Genomic DNA, 24,559 nt, shown 5'->3' with positions numbered 1-24,559 from the left:
TAAAATACCAAGGTTAATTCAGATTAGTTTCAAAAGCATGGTTACGTAAAGCGATATCTAGAAATTGAGCTGCTACAAAAACATAAGGATGTGAAGTACATATCATCACCAAATCTTTGTGATTCTGTGTCAGGTTCAAACTTATACAAGAAATGGTTTTTTATATAGTCACTGTGGCTTAGGCTTAACACCTTCAGTGGGCCCAATAAAAATGCTGCACCCAAGCCACAGTGACCCCGCAAAGAAAACCGATCAGAATTCTTACAATACTGTTGCTGGCCACTATTGCCAGGTATGCTAGAAAAAGGTATTCTTTGGAGTAGGATACACGTTGCTAGCTTGTTGTTGCGTTCTCTTCAAATGTCCCTATGCGATAGCTTTTTCATTCTCGATGTGCTGCTTCCTCCTCATTTATCTCTTCTCCTTCAAATTCAGAGTCTTCATCTGTGGGATTGGGTTGTCTGAGTGGTTTTGCCAGCTCATGATATGGCTTCACGTGTTTAGCTGGAATCCACTTGGTTCCTGTGGGAAGAAGAACACAAGCATACCCTCGCCCCCAAGTGATTAGTTCCACAGGTCCATTCCAACCAGGTCCACTAAAAGGATCTTTATACAGTACTTTAGGTCTGTGTGAAATAGAATCAGGAGTTTTAAAATGCCAATCTATCGCTGTGCTGGCCATTAAGTCTGGTGAGCGATTTAAAAAATTCAAAGTAAACATAGCATTATCTAGCTGTTCTTGTGGTGGCATGTTCCCCCTTTTTTGTTTATGCAACATGGACTTTAAAGCATGATGCACATGCTCAATTATTGCTTGTCCGGTAGGTGAATGTGGAATTCCTGTCACATGGGATACCTGCCACTGTTGCAAAAATAATTGAGTAGATTTAGCTACATACCCTGGACCGTTGTCAGTTTTAATGGTTTGAGGAACCCCCATAATTGCAAAGCATCGTGACCAATGTCGTTGAACATCACATGCCCTTTCTCCAGAATGAGCAGTAGCACAAATATAAGAGGAAAAGGTATCAATAGAAACATGCACAAATTTCAAGGAGCCAAAGGCAGATATATGTGTAACATCACTTTGCCAAATGGCATTAGAGTGTAAACCACGTGGGTTAACTCCAATGCTCACTGCATCAGAAGCAACTCTTTGACAATCTGGACAAGAATGAATTATATCCTTAGCCTGTGCTTTTGTCAAATTAAACATCTTTTGCAATGCTGCAGCATTTTGGTGAAAAAAGGAATGAGAGGCCACAGCAGAGTGGAATTGCACTGTGCCGACAGTAAAAGAGTCAGCCACGGCATTGCCTTTAGTCAAAGGTCCTGGCAGCACAGCGTGCGACCTAATGTGACAAATAAACAAAGGATAAGCTCTTTTATTTAAAAGAGTTTGCAATTCCAAAAAATTGTTGAATAAGTCTTCATCATTTATCTCCTTTAAGTAAGATCCTGGTAATCGCTGTACAACACTTACGACATATTCTGAATCAGAAACAATATTGAGTGGTTCTGATGGAAATAAAGCTAAAGCATGTAAAACAGCCTGTAATTCCACACGGTGTGTGGAACCTTGTAACAGAACAACAGATGTCTGCCATAGTCCATTATTTAGCCAGGCAACTACACCTCTTCCCATTTTTCCAGAGCCATCTACAAAAACTGTACGAGCATTAACAATAGGAGTATCTGATACTATCGTCTGTGGTTTGATGTTTAATGTGTGAAGGTTTTGCAGTAACTTACATTTAGGCAGTGAGAAAGAAATTTTGTTCATGAAGTCGGCCAATGCGATTTGCGGTGATTGTGATTGAACAAAAAGGTAATCAAAATCTTGTTTTGAAAAAGGAAGATACAAGGTATCAGGATCAAAACCAATGAGACACTGAGTACGTGACCGTGCTTTTTGTATCACAGTCACAATAATTTCTAAAGGCTGTGTAATAGGGTTTTTTTTTAAGTGTTAGAGAGAAACACCCATTACAAATATAAAATTTTCTGAGCAACTTTATCATGTTGCCCTATAATAGCAAAAGGTTGTTTTGGACCTTGTATGACATACACATCAACAGGTAAAGTTAAGTCCCTTCTACAGGCTTGTAATGTAGATATCTTTTGTGAAACTAGATTTAACTCTTCCTTGGCAGCTGGAGTTAAGATCCGTGGTGATGTTAAATCAGGATCACCTCTCAGAATGTTAAAGAGATTACTTAATTCCTCTGTGGTTATACCTAACAGGGGTCGTACCCAGTTTATTGTTCCTAATAATTTTTGAGCATTGTTCAGAGTTCGTATATCTGTCTGCAACTTTAATGATTGAGGCTGTACTGTTCTTTCTGTAAGAATCCACCCTAAATATTTCCAGGGCGGCATCTTTTGAATTTTTTTCTGTAGCAATTTGAAGTCCAAAGGTGTGCAAAGAATTTACAAGATGTTGCATAACACTTTCCAAATACTGTGTTGTTTCTATTGCAATTAAAATATCATCCATATAATGATATATTATAGCATTTGGAAATGTGTCTCGGCTTGGTTGAATAGCCACAGCAACTACTATCTGACATATAGTAGGACTATTCATCATTCCCTGAGGTAGCACTGTCCACTGACAACGCTGCATAGGCTCGGCGTTATTTACACTAGGCACTGAAAAGGCAAAATGTGCACAATCATCAGGATGTAAAGGAATCGTGAAGAAGCAATCTTTTAAATCAATGACTTGTAATTCCCACTCTTTAGGGATCATTGCAGGATTTGGCGTTCCCGGCTGGGTAATCCCCATAGGTTGTAACACTGCATTTATTGCTCGTAAATCCTGTAATAATCTCCATTTTCCCGACTTTTTTGGAATAACAAAAATCGGTGTATTCCATGGACTAGTTGAAGTGACAATGTGTCCTTGCTGCAACTGCTCTTGAATTAATTTATGTGCTTGTATCAATTTGTCCCCTTTTAACGGCCACTGATCAACCCAAACGGGCGCAGAGGTTAGCCACGTAAGTTTGAGCAGGGGTTTTACATCAGTGACCCTTAGGATAAATTTGAATTGACTGTGGTTAGAGTAATGTGCCATTGTTTCAATAAATCTCTGCCCCACAAATTTACAGATGAATCAAGTACATAAGGCTGAATCCATGCTTCATGCTTCTCAGGCCCCTTTACTGACAAAAGTTTGGCACTTCACATGGGCTGTCAAGTGCCTCCTATACCAACAATTGTAGAAAGAGCTATTTGCAATGGCCACAAAGTTGGCCAGTCCTGTTTTGATATTATAGAAACATCTGCTCTGGTATCTAGCAATCCTGAAAACCATCTACCCTCAATTTGCAATTTTAAAATCGGCTGTTGCTGTGTTATTTCCTGTGACCATAACACAAAAGGACTCCCGGTGCTACCAAAGCTACCGTCACCTCGATTACTTTGCATGTTTTGAGGTACCCAACAAGGAAGCAATATTAATTGAGCTATTTTTGTGTTTGCCGGAATTGTACATGGAATTTGCATTGAAGCTAGCATGATTTTAATTTCCCCTTGATAATCTGAATCAATAACTCCAGGGTATATAATTATTCCCTGTGTCGTAGCACTAGATCGTCCAATTATTAATCCTAACATGCCATCAGGCAAAGGTCCGAATATTGCAGTCCCCACAATATAAATTCTCTGTTCTTTTATTGAGAGGTCGGCTGCTGTTGCCAAATCCAGCCCGGCACTCCCTGTAGTTGCAGGCTGGAGGTCATAGATGGTTCTTGCGTGCTGCCTGTTTGTGTAGAAGTCCCATCGGTTAGTGGTGCCTGCACTGAATTCCAGACCCTGTTGGTTTGCGGGGCATTGGGTCTCGTGCCCCTCCTGTAGTTTCCCTGGAAGAGATTACCTTCTTTGTCAAATTTCAATTTGTGTTGATTCGCCCAATGATATCCTTAACTACAATGAGGGCAGAAGTGATTTACAGGTTTATCACGTTTGGATCTTTGTTGCTTAGGACATTGCTTAGCCATATGTCCCAATTTTCCACACTCAAAACATTTCACAGTAACTTGCTTAACATTTACTTGCTGTGACAGCGCAGCAGCTAACATGTTAACTCTATGAGTTTCTGTCCCTATATTTTGACATATCTTAATATACTGCCCAATGTCAGTAGCTCTTCCTTTAACTGATTTCAGTGCAGCCTGACAGTCCGTATTTGCATTCTCATAAGCCAATTGAAATAATAATGCTTTTGCAGCTTCCTGATTTTCTACCTGCCGTGTTATTGCAGCTTGAAGGCGATCAATAAAAGATACATACGGTTCCTGAGAGCCCTGTCGTATAGAGGCAAATAAAGCGATACCTTGCCTAGTTTCGGGTACGCGTCGTAAAGCCATGATTGCAATACGAGCAGCTTGATCGAAGACTTGCTTTGGCAAAGCTGCTTGTGCCTGAGGTGTAATGTAAGGGCCTGTTCCTTGTAACATATTTTGATCTATAAGTATCCCTGATGACAAGTTGTCCATAATTTGTTCCACTGACAAATCATTGTATTCTAATTGCCATACAGAATACTGAGCAGAAGTCAACACCGTTTTCATAAGCAATTTCCAGTCCCAAGGAGTCATAGTATAAGTTCCTCCAATTGCTTCCACTAGTCCCATTGTAAATGAATTGTGTAACCCATTTTCACGAATTGATTTCTGTAATTCTTTTATCATTTCATAAGGTAAACCATCATGCTGTGGTGGAGTATGGGGTTTGTATATAACAGGAAAAGTAAACATGGTATCACCTTGCTGTAGAGCTTTTTCTCGACAGCGTTGCATCAAGCTATGTGTATTTTTTCCCAAATCATTAAGTGAATTGTCACATTTAGTATCAAAGTCTGGTAAAGGCGGAGCTGAAGGCACTATAATGTTTTCTCTGCACCGCTATAAAGAAGGAGCCACAGGATTAGACAGAGGCACAGAGTTAGAGAGATTAGTAGGAGAAGGAGACACAGGTGGTACAGCAAAGCCAGGTTCTGTTTTAAGTTCTGCAAACCCTGGAGAGGGAGTACCAGGCGGTTGGGGTGGGGGGGTGGGGGACGGCAGCGGCACAGTGGCGGCCGTGGCGGATGCAGAGGCCGTGGCAGGCGGCGGTGGTGGTGAAGGGGGTGCAAAAGCAGCGGGAGGCAGCGTCGAGGCGGCGGGGACCTGTATGCAGTGGTAAGGGTCAGCGACCCTGTGGAGCCCGTGCTGCCCGCCCGCTGCCTGCCTGTCTGCCTGCCTGCCGGCGGGATGTGTACATTAACGGTGTTAGTGCAGGTGGTGGTGGAGGTAATGAGGGATATAAATCCAGCTCTTTTTCAGAGTCCACCCAGCCTGATACAAAAGAATTATTATCAGAATCAGATTCCTGCTCATTAGCGGCCTGCTTACAGACTGTCTCCTCAAAAGCAGTATCAGGCTGTATTGGTATGATTTTCACTGCCGGCTGTAAATGCACCAGCACAGCATAAATAAATCTCCATGTCATAATTAAATTTTCTGATACACCAAAGGCCAAAGTTTTTTGTGTTTATAAATGTTCCCCGACTCTTTCCCAAACCTTGCTATCAAAAGTTCCCTTTGTGGGAAATCAGTTACAATTATCCTTTACCCATATTAAAAGTGAAGCAATTTGTCCCTCTGTTACTTTATACCCAGAAGCCCGTAAAATGTGCTGCAAAGCATTTAAGTAGAGCTTATGCTCCTGAGAAACTGATTGCCCCATGCTACCACAATCTCGCAACTCACCCGTTCCGCAGGGGTTGCTGTTACCTATTTTCTCGGAGTCATGGCCACTTCTTCAGAACTCTCCCTGTTAGATTACATGGTCTCCGCAGTGAAGGGGAATCACGTCTTTTCTCCTCTTGATCACGTCGTTTTCTTCTCTTAATCGTGCCGGCTTCTTCTCTCCATCATGTCGTCTTCTCTCGATCACGTTGTCTTCTTCTCTCCATCATGTTGGGTTCACCATCTGCAGTGACTCAATCAAGTGCTCAAGCTATCTGTGCAAGATTCCCTTTATTTCACAAAAGAATCCAACTTATATATGTTTCAACAAAGATCTAGAAAGAACTAACGGCATACAACCAATACTACTAACACAGGAGGGCATATCTGGCCCAGCTGGGATGTTTGCCAGTCCTCAGAACAGTTAAAGATAAAAACATTCCATACACATACTCGTGACTGTCTTCAGCCACATCTTCCCAGGCCTACACAAGGCCATCCTCCAACCTGACCATGTGAAACTAGTTCTTCAAAGGCTTGGCAAACATGCAGCACAACAAATTCTAACGGTCACTCTTGAAAACAAATGCCAGGCGTTCTGAGCTGCTCCCACAAGAAGGGGGGCATTTTTGTCTTCCGGAGTAACCACTACGCATACTGAAGCTCTGCTTCCCAGGAAGTGGCTAGACATCGCCTGCTGATGGGAAGTAGAGAATAACATAATTTGTTTTTCTTTGCTTTCGCACGCGACCTTTGCTTTCACTTTATTAAACTGTCCTTATCTTGCCCCATGAGCCTTTTGTTATATTTTCTCCCCCTGTCCAGCTGAGGAGGGGGAGTGATAGAGTGGCTTTGGTGGGCACCTGGTGCCCAGCCAGGGTCAACCCACCACATCCACTAAAACGGAGAGCAATACTGAGACCTGTTTCACTGGGGATCAAGTTCTTACTCTGCCTGTTGAGACCCAGAGCTTGACCTCCATCTCCTGCAGCCCAGTGGAGGCCTCTAACCTTCAAGTCTATTCTGAGTTGAGTTTTTCTCCATTTGCTGTAGGAAAGGTATCAATCAATATTTAAATATTCATTGACTCTTTGTGTTAAAGCATATGTAAGATCTATTAGGCAAGTCACCATTTTTCTTCTAGTTTTATCAGTTGGTAAAATGAAGATGAGATCTTTGGGAACAGCTCTGGTTTGAGTGTTGGTCCATCCTATAAGAAAGGTGGTAGCAAGTTGTGGGCTGACCTGATTTCTACCCAGAGGACTCTCTAACACCCTCTGACTTTAATCTCCATGTCGCATCACAATACAAAGGTAAACCTGCACAGAGGTATATGAGCAGGTGAGATGACACTAGAGTCAGTACAGTACCACATGCTTGTGCCAGGTTTCAGTTGTCCTCAGGAAGCCCTTAGGATTAGCTAGCTTCCATCCTTTTTTTTTTTTTTTGCATTTACTTTTTCTGCAGCAGGGAGTCATTATTTTTTCTGTCAAGGCCTTTTCAAACATTTACTATTAAGCATGAACATTCATTCTGAAGTATAATGATGAACATGGTAAATAAATTCAGTCTTATTGAAGTACGGAACAGAGACATGCCCCCAGACCCAAAAGTATTGCTCATACAAAATCAAGAAACTCTGACCTTTGGTGCTCACTGATGTCCTCTCAAACACAAATATAGCCAGAGATTACTACTCTGTATATTTATCCAAATTATGAAATGAAGTCATGCTTATTTTACATTGAAGAAATAGCTTGAAGTGCCAAATTTCCAAAATAACAAAACTTAAGAATCTGGTCTGTATGTTTACTAAATACTAGGTGTGCTTTTTTATAGAAGGGACAAAGAACAAAGGAAACTGCTACTTCTTAGCTGTTAAATGAAACAACACTCAACAATAACTCTTGTGTGTTGATTCCTCTGCCCTGTCCAGCCTCATTTAGATGTAAAGGTATATTAGGTGTACGTGGCAAGGTTTTGGCAGTGGGTGGGGAGGGCTGCAGGGGTGGCCTCTTTGGTCTGCCCCGTGCCATACACAGCCAGTTCTAGACAGCTCTGCAACGGACCCATCCCAGGCCAAAGCTGAGCCAATCAGCAAAGCTGGTAGTGCCTCTGTGATAGCATATTTAAGAAAGGGTAGAAAAACCACTGCACAGCAGCTGTGAGAGGGACGAGTGAGAAAAATGTGAGAGAAACAACACTGCAGACACCAAGATCAGTGAAGGAGGGGGAAGAGGTGCTCCAGGCGCAGATATTCCCCTGCAGCCCGTGGAGACGACCATGCCAGAGCAGATATCCACACTGCAGCCCATGGAGGGCCCCATGCTGGAACAGGTTTATCCTGAAGGACTGCAGCCTGTGGGAAGGACCCATGCTGGAGCAGGGGAAAAGTGTGAGAAGGAAGGAGCAGCAGAGAGGAACTGGTATGTACTGACCACAACTGCCCATTCCCCACCCCCCCCCCGTGCTGCTCAGGGTTGGGGGGGGGGGTAGAGGAATTGGAAATGAAGGAATGAAGTTGAGCCTCAGAAAAAAGGGGGTGGGGGGAAGGTGTTTCAGGTTTTGTCTTTGTTTCTCACCATCCTACTCTATTTTTAATTGGCAATAAATACAATTAATTTTCCCCAAGTTGAGTCTGTTTTCCCCATGATGGTAATTGGTAAGGGATCTTCCTGTCTTTATTTTGAGCCGTGGTCTTTTTCATCTTATTTTCTCCCTCATCCTGTTGAGAAAGGGGAGTGAGAGAGCGGCTGGGTGGGTGTCTGGCGGCCAGCCAAGGTCAACCCACCACAAAAGGCAATCTCTTTTCAGGCATCGCAGAAACACTGGTGCCAAGGGGACACTGTTCTTTTATAGACACAGCAGCCCAATTAAGGTGGCTAAGGAATAGGCCTTCATTTTATCTACAAGGAGTTCGCTGGTAACAAGTGATGTGGGAGGCAGGTACAGAGAATGTGTTTAAAGATTCTGAGTAGCTTATGTTACAGGATACAACTCTAGCATTTATAAACTAACAGCTTGGCCATGGATTGCCTCCCCCATGCTACAAAAACTTGATAGCTGCCACTCTTACTCCAGTTCCACCCATGAAGTTACACACATGGTATAGAACAGCAAATGCTGTAAACGACATGACTTGCCACAAACTACAAAGCCAACATTAACAACAATAATCAGTGTACACAGTCCTGTCTATCCTAGAGATCCTAGAAGCCCTTTGCAAACTTCACAGATCATTTTATGACAACCAAGCTCAGGGAAAACGGCCAGGGCCAGAGTATGAACAAGCGCCATGGGCTATCCTTACCCACCACTGAGTTACAGCCCTCACCAGAGTGACACAAAACAAATGTTCAGCCATAAACAGTAAGACTAAAGAACTGGCTTAAAGCAGGAAATGCTTGCTTTCAGCAAGTAAAATAAATGTCCCATCCAGTGCTGCTGACCATTATATCTATTTAAGTAAACTGAAACATTGTACAATAACCAAAAGCTACAATTTCCATTTGTCTTAGAAGTGTATAAGAACATATTTTAATATCTTCTGAGAGTTGGGCCAAATTTGATTACCCGCTCTTCCTTTTTATCTGCTGCTTCTTCACTACAGCCAAGCAAACATGCCAAATTTCTGCCCAGAGTAAAAGACTGTTGTATGATTTATTATTAGAAAAGAAAGCCAACATATATAAACAAAAGGACATGCCAATCTTATTCTGATTAACTCTCTCCAAATCTACCAAAACTAATGCTTAAACTGAGTAATTACCATGGGTATTTACTCAGAACCAGCTTCTCCATATGCCAGCCCCTAAATCATCTCACAGAGACTGTCCAGTGTAAATCAGTCACATAAATGCAGTAAGATGACTGAACGAGACCTCAGTTACTACTGATTATAGCAGTTCACTTACCCTATAGTAGTCTGTGCTGTACACATCTCTAGACATCCCAAAATCCCCGATCTTCACCAGCAGGTTCTCACCAACCAGGCAATTCCGGGTAGCAAGATCCCGATGCACGAAGTGCTGTGATGCCAAGTAAACCATACCAGCTGCAATCTGCTGGGCAATGTGAAGCATCTGGGATTGAGTCAGCTCAGCAGGACGGTTGCCTTCTGCTATCAGTACTGCATCTGGTCCATGTGCCCTGCACCAAAATGCAAGCCAAGGAAGTAATAGGCCACTTGTAAGCTAGAGAAGTGAAAGGCATTAGTGGGCCCTAAACCACAAAATTGCCTCACTCAAATATAATGACAAAAAGGGCTATAAATTAATTGGTGAAATAGGGGAGAATTTGCCTCTTGAATTTTTTTCCTTTACTGTTTTCTTTCATGGTGAGAAAGACAAGTGATTTAAGGTGTTACACAATGGGTAACATATTGCTTAGGGAAATAAGGCAGCTGGTTTATAACAATATATCTCAGTCCTAAACCACCACCTTTCTCCTGTTCTGTTCCAGTAACTAACTTCCTAGCTAACTTCCTTCTCAGGTGCCATCCGAGAAATAAGTGCAGCAATTTTAGATTTATACTTCTAATTTCCCATCCATATGCACAGCACGACATTGTTTTTGCTGATTTCACCACTGAGGGCGAGTTCTGCCCAACACAGAAATTCTCAACAATGGGAAGAGGACATCACGACCAGTACTGGACAGACCAGGGAGGGGTTGTGGTGAGTTCAGAATTCCCTCAGGCTAAATTAAGGTGAAGCGACACCAAACGATCAGTTGAACGTTTTATTCATGGCAGAAGCAGCCTGAACTTGGAAGGTGTAACAGTAGGTGGCGAGGTTTCTCACAACAGAAACTGGCATGAAACTACCTCAGTAAACCGTGTAACCCGTGGTAACCATATACATCAATTCAGGGAATAAGGAGAGCCCTCCCGTTGAGTCACGAGATTCAGAGTGGACCCCCTTGCTTTCTAGACTCCTTCTCAGAGAAGAGCCTAGAGGTGGCTAGATCCACTCCTAGTCCCAGACTTGGTCAATGGTTTTATGTCTAAAGGGATGAGGTATAGGGATTATGAAAAAGGAGAGAGAAAGAGTGAGACTGTGAGAGACCGAAAGAGTTAATGTCTCAAACATTGTGGTGGGGCAAGTTCTGCATAAGGACGAACTCTGCATAACAACAAACCACAGGTGAAAAGAAGCCAATCGGCACAGATCAGCAACAGGACCCGGAGGGCATGCGGGAGGGTGCGCAGCTTCCTGTTCTGATATGCTGAGCAGGGCAGCTCACCATGCATGGCCAAAGATCAAACAATGGTCATGTCTGCAGGGAAGGAGAAGTTACTCCCCAAACGACCCCCAAGCCCACTGACCCATTTCCCGAAGGTTCTGAAAGCACAAACTGCGCATGACACCTAATTAGTCTAATGAGTTCGAGTGCCCACCTGAAGGAGGGGCAAGGAGATGATAAAAGGACACAAACTGAAGCACGTGCCCACTGGAACTGGACCTCTAGACTGGCTGGACCAATGCTGGGCCCAGGACCAGTGAAATTTTTCTCTTTTCTTTTCCTCTTCCTTTCTCTGTCTTGCTCTCTGCTATGCAGAACTTGCCCCACCACAATGTTTGAGACATTAACTCTTTCAGTCTCACACAGAGGACACAAAACACAGTCTAGCTGGATCAACTAAACAACTTCAGAAATCAGAGGTTTTCAAGATCTAGCAATCCCTTAAAAGATATACTCGTCAACTGACTCATGAGAAACTCCTACACACTCTAGGACAAAGGAAACCCTTCTGCATTTGGAAAGCCCAACAAAGCACTATAACATGTGTGCTTCAGCTATCTTAACAGTGTCACATCAGTGACATCGATGTGTCACACACATATGTCATATCCTGGTACCTTGAGGCTACAGATATCAGCATACCTACATGTACCATTGTCCTGGTTTCAGCTGGGATAGAGTTAATTGTCTTCCTAGTAGCTGGTACAGTGCTATGTTTTGGGTGCAGTATGAGAAGAATGTTGATAACACTGATGTTTTCAGTTGTTGCTAAGTAGTGTTTAGACTATAGTCAAGGATTTTTCAGCTTCTCCTGCCCAGCCAGCAAGAAGGCTGGAGGGGCACAAGAAGTTGGGAGGGAACACAGCCAGGGCAACTGACCCAAAGTGGCATTCCATACCATGTGACGTTATGCCTAGTATATAAACTGGGGTGAGTGGGGCTGAGAGGAATTGCCGCTCGGGAACTAACTGGGTGTTGGTCGGCAGGTGGTGAGCAATTGCATTGTGCATCATTGTATATTCCAATCATTTTATTATTGTTATTATTATCATTATTAGTTTCTTCCTTTCTGTCCTATTAAACTGTTCTTATCTCAACCCAGGAGTTTTACCGGGTTTTTTCCGATTCTCTCCCCCATCCCACTGTGTGTGGGGGGAGTGAGTGAGTGGCTGCGTGGTGCTTAGTTGCTGGCTGGGGTTAAACCACAACAACCATTTTTATGTCAAGCATTACTAGCCAGTACTTAGCCAATTAATGAGGTCATCTGACAGTTATTCGTCATTTGATACACCCTATAATATTCTGAATAGCCCTTTTTATCCATCCCACTCTTCTAGTTTTATAGAAGCCTTTTCTTATTCCATTCCCGCAGACTAATCTTTCAGAGACCACTTCTGCCCTTCTCTCCTGAACTTTTTTGAAAAAATACCCTAGAACTGATTTTTATTTTTTCTCAGAAGTCCTTCCTTCCTACAAAGAGGAGTTTCAGGGTCACCTTTTTAATCAACTGAGGTGAGGTGTAGCCTTAATTTGTCCCTTGGGGAAGGGCATAGGAGTTTGGAAGAGCTGCAAATTAATCGAAATCTGTGAGATCAAATCTGACACTATCTATTAGAAATATGATATTAAAATTCCCCCAGGGGAAGAACTTCCTGAACAAAGTGACAGATAAAGGAGGGTGCGTAGCATTGCTGGGACTGCATCTGATACTAGGCAAAGAAGTTAACTGCGCTTGTTCTGCCACAGGCAGCCATACAGTTGTTGCTGGAGATGGTGGGGGGAATAAAAGGGAAGATATGAAATTCCCAACCAAGACTCAGAGGCAAATTCCTATTGAAAAGCATTGTACCTCTTCATTGCACTGATTTTTTTTTTTTTAATGACCTTTCTCAAGCATGAAGCTCTGAGTCTGCTAAATTAGAGAGCTCTTCATCTTTCACTAGCTTTCTTGAGGAGATGGTCTGTATGTAATGAAACTTTTGGATTATTTTAATGCATCTTGCTTATCTTCTTGGTGCTGGCTGTGAATTAGGAGCTCCTCAGTACCTGCAATAGCCACTAACATTGACAGAGATTCCTTTGGATCCACATCGGTCTCTGCTAGCCAGAACAAGCACAGAGCAGGCATGACTTTGAGGCTGTAGTCCTAGAGCTGAAACGGCCCTTGGCTGCACACAGGCAGCAAGCACCTTTGGGTTAAATTTCAGATCCATTTTTCCCTGACAGCCTTTGGTGGCGCTGCAGGGCAAGAAATACAGGTTTTTACAGCCTGTTTGCAACTAACCTCTGATCTGTGGCACAAGCTGCTGCAAATGCGAGAGGAATAACAAATTGGAGCTTAGGTTAAACAGTTTGTCCCAGTATAATCATTTTACATTCTAAGGACAAGGGCTGTTTAATAATTTTTTAAAAAAAGAAGAACTAATGTAGGAAATATACTGTCTGCTAAACTACCTTTCTGTACAATTCAAAATGAGAGTTAGGAGATAAGAAAAGGCCAATCAAAAAGAATCAAAGAATAAGCATTTCTCATGATGACAATGAATCAGCTGCAAATTTGGCTTGTTCTAATGGAAATTCGGTGCTCTGAAAAAGCACTGGGCTGGCAACTTTGAAAATTGAAGCTCTCTTCTGATCCACAGCAGAGGTCCAAGAGGGTAAATGCAAATGCCCCAATATTGCCCTGACAATATACTTAAATCCTCTGCCAGAGAGATAATCATCCCACGAAAAGTAGTGTTTGCTCTGCATCCTCAGTTCAGCCCCTGGTCTCCCTGTCAACCCTGCTAGCTCTGCCAATAAGGGAGGATGCTAGCTGATGCCTTTTGCTTTTATGACGTGGCTATTTGTTCACTGGAGATTAGAAGGACAGCAAACTCATTTCACAAGGATATAAAAAGTGGCGACGCTACCAGTCACTAGCAATTTCAGTTAGATACAAAATCCAAACCCATTTAAAGGGACATTAGTTTGATTGCTTTACAGCTTTGTCAGTAGCATGCATTACACAGATATCTTTCCAAAATGGTGGTGTCCACTAGTTATCCTTAGGCAGAAGAGCTCTCAGGACACTGAAATGCATTTGTGATACCCTGTCGTGGTTTAACCCCAGCCGGCAACTAAGCACCACACAGCAGCTTGCTCACACCCTCCTAGCAGGATGGGGGGAGAGAATCGGAAAGCTAAAAGTGAGAAAACTCATGGGTTGAGAAAAAAACAGTTTAATAATTGAAATGAAATGAAATGAAAATAACAATAATAATAATAGTAATGAAAAGGAAAATAACAAAGAGAGAGAAATAAAATCCAAGAAAGACAAGTGATGCAAATGAAAACAATTGCTCACCACCAACCGACCGATGCCCAGCCAGTCCCCGAGCAGCAACCTCCCCACCAACCCCCCCCCCCCCCAGCTTTATTGCTGAGCATGACCTCATATGGTCTGGAATATCCCTTTGGTCAGTTGGGGTCAGCTGTCCCGGCTGTGTCCCCTCCCAACTTCTTGCACGCCCCCAGCCTACTCGCTGGTGGGGGTGATGTGAGAAGCAGAAAAGGCCTTGACTCTGTGTAAGCACTGCTCAGCAATAGCTAAAACATCCCTGTATTATCAACACTGTTTTCAGCACAAATCCAAAACATAGCCCCATACTAGCTACTATGAAGAAAATTAACTCTATCCCAGACAAAACCAGCACATACCCTTTGATGGAAACGACATAGGAGACGTTGAATGAACAGTCCCTTATGCAAATGTTTTATGTAGGTGCTAACCTTGTCTCTTAACTGTTTATTTTTATGTCAACAAGCGCAGGCTAGAAGAAATTGTACATGCACAAGGCCACTGGACATACTTACTGGTTCATGAGTTATCTATTCTTGTGAACCTTAGGTATCACCTATTCATTTATGACTGCTTCACTACCAAATTTCAATTTCAGATGCACGTTCCTGAATAGCTTTAAAAAAAAAGCCCCAAACTAGCTCCCAAGATGTAGTAATTTCCATTGCACTGAAATTTCCAAGGCTCAAAGTTTTCTTGCTGCAGATTAATGGTACCCTTTCAAAACACTGAGAGGAGGGAAGTAGATTCTCAACAGCTTTTAGACACCTACAGACAGAGATAGGTGCTTAGTGGGATCTTCCCAAGTGCTAGCAGAAGAGAGGCAAGGAAACAATTACTACTGCAAGTTTTATAAACAAACATTTCAGAATATGCTGAAATATACTGAAAACACTATTCCTTTGGTTCCCATTTTGGTGGAAAGTGTAAGGATTAACTTAATAGTGCTTCCAAATAAGTAAAGAAACAAGCCCCACATCACAGTACACAAGATGAATCAGCAGTGCTGCACAGATTTTCACTCTTAGGTGTCCGCATTTTTCAGTGAGAGCAGTTAATTTGGCATTAAGTACCAGCAATGCCTACCTCCTCTGTCCACTTCTGACTTTCCAGCACAACACATGTTGGTGGATTTACCTGAGGAATTTGTTAAGATCTCCATTCTTCATATACTCAAAGACCATGATGAGTGGATCACCCTTGACACAGATGCCATAGAACTTGACGATGTGCTCATGTTGCAGGTTAGTCAGCAGCTCTGCCTCACGGTGGAAGTCCTTGCGGGCATTGTCACTGGCATCCTTCAGCATCTGGTGGAGGAAGGGGAGATGTTCGCAGAAGGCAGCAAACGTGGGAAGGCACTGTAAGGGTAAGATAAGGACACTACAGTGTAAAGGATGGAGAAAGTACATTCTTAGTAACTGGTTTAGCAATGTAGATGTGATGCAATTGCAATTAAATAACAGTGGTACAACTTTCATTCCCCTGCCACACATCATCCCATACAACGTTTTTTATTGTAAGAAGACACAGGAATACTCATGATCTTACTGTGCCAAGTGTTTTCAAAAAACAGAACAAAAAGAAATTCATCTTATCTGAAAAACATACTAGTACACGGCTGATCTATGGCCTTTAGCATTTAACTCAAGCAAAACTCTAGTATCCTATAGGTATTTACCTTTGTTGTAAGTTCCTTAAAGTAAAGCTTTGTTTGCTTAAAATGCTTAGCGGGAATGTAGATGCATTTGTTATTTATTATTAATGTTGTTGCTGATGTTGGCCCCTACAGTGTGCTATACCTTAGGTAGATTTATGGAAGGGTACATCCCTGGACCGGAACTTACAACCTGAGACCTCAGCCAGAAACTCCTTTGGAATTCAGTAAATCTACTCATATGTCTAAGATTAAGCATATGCATAAGCAACTGGAGGATCAATCTTAAATTGATGGACAGAGAGGAAGTAGATGCAGAACAGAATTGGGGGGGGGGTAATTTTATTTTTTTCCCCATTTATACAGCTTTAAAATCTTGCATATTTTCATTTTACAGGAAATATATGAACACTGGATCAAATGGGAGGCTTAAATGTTGTATAATGAAATAATGCTAATTTAACCCCCCCACACAGGCAGTTTTAGATCTCTCCTCAAGAACTACGCTTCATGAGCAAGGAAATACTTTCATGCACTAAAAAAACCCAATTCTGACACCAGTTAAGTAAGGAATAATCATAAATAGCAATAAACCACTGCTATGCTCTACCTTCAAAAGGTACAGTGGTTGCACTATATTAATTCAAATAATATTTTTAAAATAGTAAGAGAACGGCAACAGGTTACCAGTGCTCACAAATTGTCGTTCACAGAAAGTGAAGGCTGGGCTCTCTACCTCTGTACTACAATTAGACTCAATGTGAAGGAAGATGAGACAAAAAAGTAGTTGCTTTGCCTTAACTAAAGATGTTTTTTTCCTGTTCATCCAGTCACGTTATTTTCTATCCCCAATTCATATAGAGAGCACGGGACCAACCACACTCATGAGAAGAGACACAGAACAAGCTGATACAATGCAATGGTTCTGCCAACAAACCCAGTTCTCAGTTGTAACAAAGTCATGGTTTGTTCAAGGTTTTTCTTCAACAGACACAATTCTATCCACTTTTCTGTATTATATGTATGCATATGTGAATGAGGAGCTAAAAGACAACTGTCAGAGAAAACACTTGCTTCACTTATGAAAGTGCAACATAGGTCTCCAAAAATGAACAGTTACCGTAATAAGGTCCAGATGGTGGGACAAGGAGCAGGGCAAACTGAACAGCCACCTACCAAGTTGAGGGTATTTTCCCCTGTGGATTTCAGGCTCTGTAGATCCCAGAAGCAATAAAAATCTGTCATGCCACAAACACCCCTTCTGTGAGGGACCCTCCCGTGTTTTCTGGCCCAGAGCTCCTCTTTCACAAGTTTTACCAATAATGATGCAATAAAGATTTTGGCTGCTTCACAAACTATGATACAGCACACAGAGCTATATCCTCTACGGTGGATATCATATCATCTCCCCACCTATGGTCCCCACACAGTCATATCTGAACCAGGTGAGAACTGAATTGGAACATGTCTTCCAACATTTCCAAGCTCTGGGATGATGCTTTAACATGATACGGGCACCGACCCACAGTCCAATCTACATTATATAATGGAATCACCATTGAGAATTCTGTTGCCACTTGAGTTTCCTCTGCTGATTTCATGTATAAAGCAATTGGACTGTAATTCTTCTGAGTAACGGAGCTAGAAAAACAATTCATATAAAAAACATTTTTAAATAATAGCAACCTGGAGGGAAAAAAAAATTGACAGGGAGAAGCATAGGCTCATACTCTTTCCCTGGAAAGACAGTAAAAATGCTGAAAACTTTGTCCTGTGAGGCTGGTATATTGTATATTTCAGAAAGTGCTTTTTATCTCACAGAAACAGCAAAATTATCATATGACAGAGCAGTTGCCATGGCAATTACACATTTTCTGTCAAACAGCAAAATGCAGAAAGGTCTAAACCCAGGTAAAACCCAGACAGGGTTTCTGCTACCAAGGGGTGACTGAAATTTCTGTTACCCAGCATTGCCAAGTCCCTTTTCATTATTTCATGCAGCACAGACAATAGACAGAATGCATGAGAGAGAGCTTACAGTCAGGCAAGGAGGAAAGTGAAAAGAACAAAAATTAATAAGCACACAGAATTTACATAGAAATGACAGAGTAACGCATTTAGCATGTTCTCAGTGCAAGGGGAAAATAAAACCGTAAGAGCACAAGAGATATAAAACATATGAATAATAATTATCATTATTGACAAGTAAACCAAAGCTTTAGCATGCAAAGCACTCTCACCAGTCCATGGGAGTTTTGCCCGAGTAGGAACTGAGAGACAACTCCATGTACATACAACCCTACTCGGCCAGCAGCTAAGGAGGAGAGACACGCTCCCTTGGGCAAAGAGGGACTCCCTGGCTGTTACAGGAGCTCCACAACCACTGAATTCAGCCTTTTCACACTTAATAGATGGACCGCCACCCCACACTTATGCTCCTCTATGGGATCTTTGTCCAGGTATCCACTTAGAAACTGGTCTCTGCAGATCTGTGCTCCATAGGGAGTGCAAACCTGTAGCTCCTCAATCCACCCCTACACCACTGAGCTGCATCTACAAGTCAGTCAGAGCAAGAACAGGGGAATCTGGCTCTCACCAGCATCAGTATGACTCGGTAATGAAATTCTCAGGATACCTTTCCTTTACACTCTTTCAGACTTTCACTGTGAAACCCTTATTACTGCTCCCCATCACCATACAATAGCTAAGCTCAAGAAATGAGGGGTGGTTTTGACCTAAGAAGTTCTGAAGAGTTGGAAACCTTTAGTTTTCCTCTGCAGGTGCCGTGGAAATGTTCTTCATCTTGTACAGGCAGCACTCTACTAGAGGTTTTTTTGGAACTCTTAGCTCCTATATAATTTGCTACAGCAATGTCAATATTTCAGATATTTGATGCATTTTGAGTCAGATGAAGTAGCTCCTGTGAGATTCAGTGCCAGGGTTTCTAGCATGCTTGTACAAGGCTGCCGCAGTTGCCCAGCAACCAGCAGGCAAAAATCGACAGGCATGCTGGTGAAGGAAAAGAAATTCTGATGAATCTCTGATGAATCTCACGCAGGTGACATAATGCTTCCCCCAGGCTAGCTCACTCAGCTTTCTTGCTGCCTAAATCCTCCTATTACTTACCAGTTATAGATTTCCACTGGCCATTGCACAGGGACATTTTTATTTTGGTTTCACTCAGGAGGCTGAAGCTCTCTAAAGCATTTGCTGTTCATGGAGACAACCTACCCTCAGCTGCTGGCATTTGGGACTGCTCCTCTGGGATGAAAAATCTTCATATTTTCACTGGGCCAAACCCTGTGCCCAACAAGGGGATCTGGACACAATCATCTGTCTTGCTCTCTGCATGCCTGTGAGGTCCCATCCCTGATCAGTGAGAATACTGCCCTCAATTTTAACTGGAGCATAACTATGAGCTATGCTTTGTACCATAATAAAAGAGAATGGCCAGGAAGTGCCAGGCGATTAACCACTTGGCTATACAGGGATCAATCCAATGGTCTAGTTAGCTAAAAACTCACTCTTTGACAGGGACCAGAATCGGATCTTCAAGAGTTGGTGCAAGAAACTGAAAGTGGGCAATGTAAAAAGGAGTGAAATGTGAAAGGAGTGTGTCTGCTCCTTTAAGGGTATCTGGTCAAGGACCTTTTTTCAGTGCAGCAAGGGAAAATAAGAAAAGGAGGAAGCCATAAACAAGAACATTCAGGGACATAAACCTGACTGACACATGATAAGGGAGACATGAGAACCAAACTTGGTCAGTCATACTAATCGATGAGGGCGTGTGAGAATGTTCATTCCAGCAGGTTATCTGATCAGGAATATAGTCAATTGGGAAACCAAAGGAAAAGCGGGAAGCCAGAAACCAAAATACACCAAGACCCAGACCTGACAAAGCAAACATGGAGACAATGACAAGAAACAAACCCCACCAGACACAGGATGCTCGCACGGGCCTGGACTGGGAAGGGTTCAGAAATCGATAGAGCTGTACAAACCCCATGGGGGACATGCAGGGGGAGGGGGGAGCAGAAAGGAATAAAGAAAGGGGTAAGCATAAAAGGGTATAAAAGGGGCCAGTCACGTGAAAAACGGGGGCAGTCAGTACGCTTGTCTGGCTGAGCCCTGTGCCTGATCACCGCAGTCTGTCCTATTGTCCTGGTTTCAGCTGGGATAGAGTTAACTGTCTTCCTAGTAGCTGGTACAGTGCTATGTTTTGAGTTCAGTATGAGAAGAATGTTGATAACACTGATGTTTTCAGTTGTTGCTCAGTAGTGTTTAGACTATAGTCAAGGATTTTTCAGCTTCTCATGCCCAGCCAGCGAGAAAGCTGGAGGGGCACAAGAAGTTGGCACAGGACACAGCCAGGGCACCTGACCCAAACTGGCCAACAGGGTATTCCATACCATGTGACGTCCCATCTAGTTTAGGAACTGGGAAGGGGGGGGCGGGGAATCGCCGCTCCGGGACTGGCTGGGTGTCGGTCGGCGGGTGGTGAGCAATTGCCCTGCGCATCATTTGTACATTCCAATCCTTTTATTATTGCTGTTGTCATTTTATTAGTGTTATCATTATCATTATTAGTTTCTTCTTTTCCGTTCTATTAAACCGTTCTTATCTCAACCCACGAGTTTTACTTCTTTTCCTGATTTTCTCCCCCATCCCACTGGATGGGGGGGAGTGAGTGAGTGGCTGCGTGGTGCTTAGTTGCTGGCTGGGGTTAAACCACGACACCTATCACTTTATATTTTCTTATTAAATCTTTTCTTAACTATTTCTCTGCATAATCTCACTCTATCCCGTGTGTATGTGTTCTTGCAAGGACCAAGTGCCAGCTTCTGGTGAGACCTGTATGTGCGTGAGTGGAATTTGGTGCTAGCTACTGGACTCAGACCTAGGATGTAGGCACCCCTGGCCTGTGGTGTCAGCTACTGGAGCGAGTGGGGGGTCTCTTGCCTCCAGCCACTGGGGCAGGAATGGTGTTTGTTCCCAAAACCAGCTACTGGGGGGGACCAGCATGAGTGAGGTGGGTGAGGGGTTCCGCACTGGTGGCTGGAGCAGGAAAATTTTCACTCTAGCTTCACCAAATTACAGTAGAAAAATCCATCAGTTCTAGTTTTGTCATCTCCTCTCTCTTGCTTTCTCCTGTCTATATATACCTTCAGGGCTTCATTTTTTCTCACCAGTCAGCAGCATGAGTGAACAACTCTGAGTATCGAAAAGCTTGTAACCTTGGTAAATCCAAAAAACCCTGCTATTTTTGATGGAGCAAGAAAGTACTCAACAAATCCATCCTCTTTTTGTGTTCTCTCACTGCCAGATCCAAAACTCTGTTTCTTGTTTACAATTTCAAAAAGATGATCTGCTAGGATTCTTTTACTGTATGGTTTGATCCAAAACGTACACACAGTTGCCTAATTGTGAATGGACAGATAGTATTATTTTCTGATCCCTAAGTACAGCCCAGATTCTAAAATGTATATTCTTACTGCCTTAAATGAGATAGATACTTTAAATGTTGAACACCTTGTTCAGCTTTCAGCAGAACACAGATAGAGACAAAAGACTGTTGGCAGGGAGAATTGGCAAACTCTTAGAGTATGTTTTCACTGATATTGTTTTCTAGCCTGCATGCATAGCTGAGGATGACAATTGACCTCAGTGGTTGTATTTTGAGGAACAAAAAGGCTTGGCATAGTGAAGCAAGTCTGGTGTGCAAGCTCCAAGATCATGATGGAAATCTTCTTACTTCTTAGTAGATTCCCAATGTGCCATGTAGTCTGTGCCCTTCCACGGTTCCAAAGAAATCCTTTGTTTCCCCCCTCAAAAACATGAGAATTATTCTGAATACTGGCAAGTCCAAGGTTATGGTTGTTTTCACGTAGTTTCCTTTTCCTTTGGACTGTATTTTGGGAGGGTTGAATGGAGAATAATCAAGTATCACTCCCCAGGGTCTGAAATATCATGACTTCTGGATTTCCATACAGCCAGTGTTTAGCAGCACATGACAATATTATCTACAAGTTTTTTTATAACATTCCTGGCAGCCATATTAATGACGATTACCCACAGACAATTTCAAAGGTTGACTAAAAGTATTGCACAGTTCATGGAAAAATAGGCCGCCTTTGACTAGCAGTTATACACATAGCCTATTCACTTATCTGGTTATAGATTATTTTTTTTAGACACACAAATGTCATGTATTTTTAATGACTTAAATGTTATTTTTCACTAATCAGGTCATAAAAGATTTCGCCCCTTTGTGACACTGTCAGTTTCTTCCTTTTCCTTACGAAATTCAGCTCTCATTTTATAATCCACAGCAAGATCAAATTTCATGTTCTGTTAATGCTCTGTTAGCCTTGTGAACTCCTCCACATATATTACAGGAGTTACATGGGGCTACGGAATAGGAAAACATGATCATTTACAAATAAAATAGCATTAGCTGCAACCATGAATTAATAATGGAAACCCTAGACTCTTTTACCTTCACTGCCACCAAGATCATATCCTGCTCGGGACAGAGGTTATAGCATTCAGCCAGAAAGACTTTCCCAAAGGCTCCTTCTCCGAGTTCTCTTTTAAGAACAATATTGTGGCGCTTGATGTGCTGAACAACTGTGAACAGAACACAAAATGGAGGTCAAAAGTGAACTAAAAGGCCACAACAAGAAGGGGTCTGTGCTTATGGCCACATGGAGACAGGTTTGCCTGTACAGTGCAGTGCATATCATGAAAAGAATCAATGTGCCTATATGTCATTAGCACTTTGTCCAAAAAGAATGTGTTAATATATTTATATTTGGAATGTAGTGCATTTGCTGGATAAGAAGACGACATAGAATTAAGAGTCATCTGGGAAAAAGCTATTTATCATTGTGCTTGGATGTGTGCTGTAGAACATACATAACAGTGAATGCTGCTGGATAAACAATCCGGAGATTGGGATATATTCAGATGTGGACCAACCTCAGGCTCCATGCTTGACCACATGCATGTTCCAAACTGGGTGTCCATTTACTTAGAAACTACTTTATCTCCATTACTAAAGAATGTAAAAAGGAGTGCTGCTATTAACAGCAGTGGAGAGAAATGACACAGCCTGTCCCCCTTGCTATCACCAACTTTGGGGAAAGGAGCCAGAGTCTATGAAAGGAAAATACATATATTCCAAATCATAAGTCTGTGAAGATGCAACCTCAGAACACTGCATATATACTTCATAATAACGTGTACATACGTGAGGTGAGCCTGGTGCTGGAATAAACTAGAAGAGAGACCCAGGATGCCCTGAGCCACCTCCAGCATAAGCCTACCAGGAAGGCGGCACACCTGAGAAGCGCACCTCCACAGGACTCAGCTGCCACTCAACCAGGCGCCAGAAAACCCACTGCCAGCATGAAAACAGGCTCGCTGCACATGCTCTGATCCCATGAAGGGATGCTGTGGGGCCCTGAGCTCCCAGCTAGCCACTCCCAGTGTGCTGCCACTCACCTGCAGGGCTCAGTAGTGCCAGAGGTGCAATGCCCAGCTGCCCTCTCACAGGCCAGCATGCCACTCTGTTTCTTATTTCCAGGGTGATGACTAAATGTACTGTTTTCAAAGGGTGGGGAGAGACTATTAAATATTTCGGTGCTGACATTTTCAAACCATAACAAAAGATAAGCTATAGACAAGGCCATTGCTGTAGGGTTCTTCCAAATGAGGTTGAGGGCATGGGTCTGTAGAGGGTACAGAGCCAATACTTATTTAGCTTTTTAGCTTCCATTTTGACAACCTCTAGAGTGCACAGCCTACAGACAGGAGTACTCAATGTACTGATACAGGGAAATAACCATCTGCCTTTTGACCACTTAAATGTTTAATAATTCTGTTGGCCTTGTTTGTTCTTTCGAGGCTCGCTTGCCAGGGCCTGGCGCCTGTGGCGTCTGTCAAGGGTTAAGCTTATCAGGGACTGGTATTCCTCCAGGACTGACATGCCAGACAAAGGGAGTGATAAGGGGAACTGCGATGCTAGTCTTACCACAGAACTTGTTAGGACTTGTTAAAAACCGCTGAAATCACCAAGTAAGAAGAGAGCATGCTTGAATGACTAAAGTTCACTAGAGGACAAAAGAAGAAGAGGAAGATAAGACCCCTGAAGAAGTAAACGACCACCAGAGACAGATCTGAGCCTGCACAAGATGACACAAACATTTTAGAACTGCTGACACAAGCTTTTGAACTAACCCCGCCCCAACTTATACATATGTATATTTTGTACTGTGTAACCCTGTGAATATGTATGCCCTGGTGTAATAAATATCTGGCTGCTTGCTGAGACGGTGTGCAAGCTTTGAGGAGAAATCCCCTTGCACCCTGGCGCTGGAATAAACATGCCTGCTTTATAACTCACTCTCCGAGTTGTAAAGTTTGTTCCGTGTGTCAGTACCCTGCACTTGGGTGATATGTATCTTTAAGCCCTCTGGATCCCAATATTCCCACTACTCATGCCAATACCGTTTGGCTCCAACACTCTATCAGACACAGACAGAATTGCTGTGATCACATTCATTTCATATAACAGCCAGCCTG

General features: G+C 42.7%; 1 protein-coding gene across 1 annotated transcript; it reads right to left on the bottom strand.

The window, feature by feature from the left end:
- Window positions 1-382: 382 nt before the first annotated feature.
- LOC138683464 (BDNF/NT-3 growth factors receptor-like) lies at window positions 383-24,034 on the bottom strand. Its single transcript, XM_069775243.1, has 5 exons — window positions 22,473-24,034; window positions 15,457-15,629; window positions 9,650-9,884; window positions 5,039-5,174; window positions 383-522 (listed from the first exon to the last, which is right to left on the bottom strand). The coding sequence occupies exons 1-5, from the start codon at window positions 22,491-22,493 to the stop codon at window positions 383-385; spliced, it is 705 nt and encodes a 234-aa protein (XP_069631344.1). The 5' UTR covers window positions 22,494-24,034.
- Between the last annotated feature and the right edge of the window lie 525 nt (window positions 24,035-24,559).

Source organism: Haliaeetus albicilla, chromosome W, assembly GCF_947461875.1.
Source record: "Haliaeetus albicilla chromosome W, bHalAlb1.1, whole genome shotgun sequence".
Lineage (NCBI taxonomy): Eukaryota > Metazoa > Chordata > Aves > Accipitriformes > Accipitridae > Haliaeetus > Haliaeetus albicilla.
Note: the sequence above shows the minus strand (reverse complement) of the source record. Positions and strands in the feature narration are given on the sequence as shown.

Excerpts from the sequence above, each read along its gene's own strand:
- LOC138683464 (XM_069775243.1), bottom strand. The coding sequence starts at position 22,493 with ATGATCTTGGTGGCAGTGAAG. Across the intron at positions 9,885-15,456 it reads GATCTTAACAAATTCCTCAG|GGCACATGGACCAGATGCAG; the intron begins GTAAATCCACCA and ends ATTTTGGTGCAG. Across the intron at positions 523-5,038 it reads CCCCCCACCCCAACCGCCTG|GAACCAAGTGGATTCCAGCT; the intron begins GTACTCCCTCTC and ends TTCTTCCCACAG.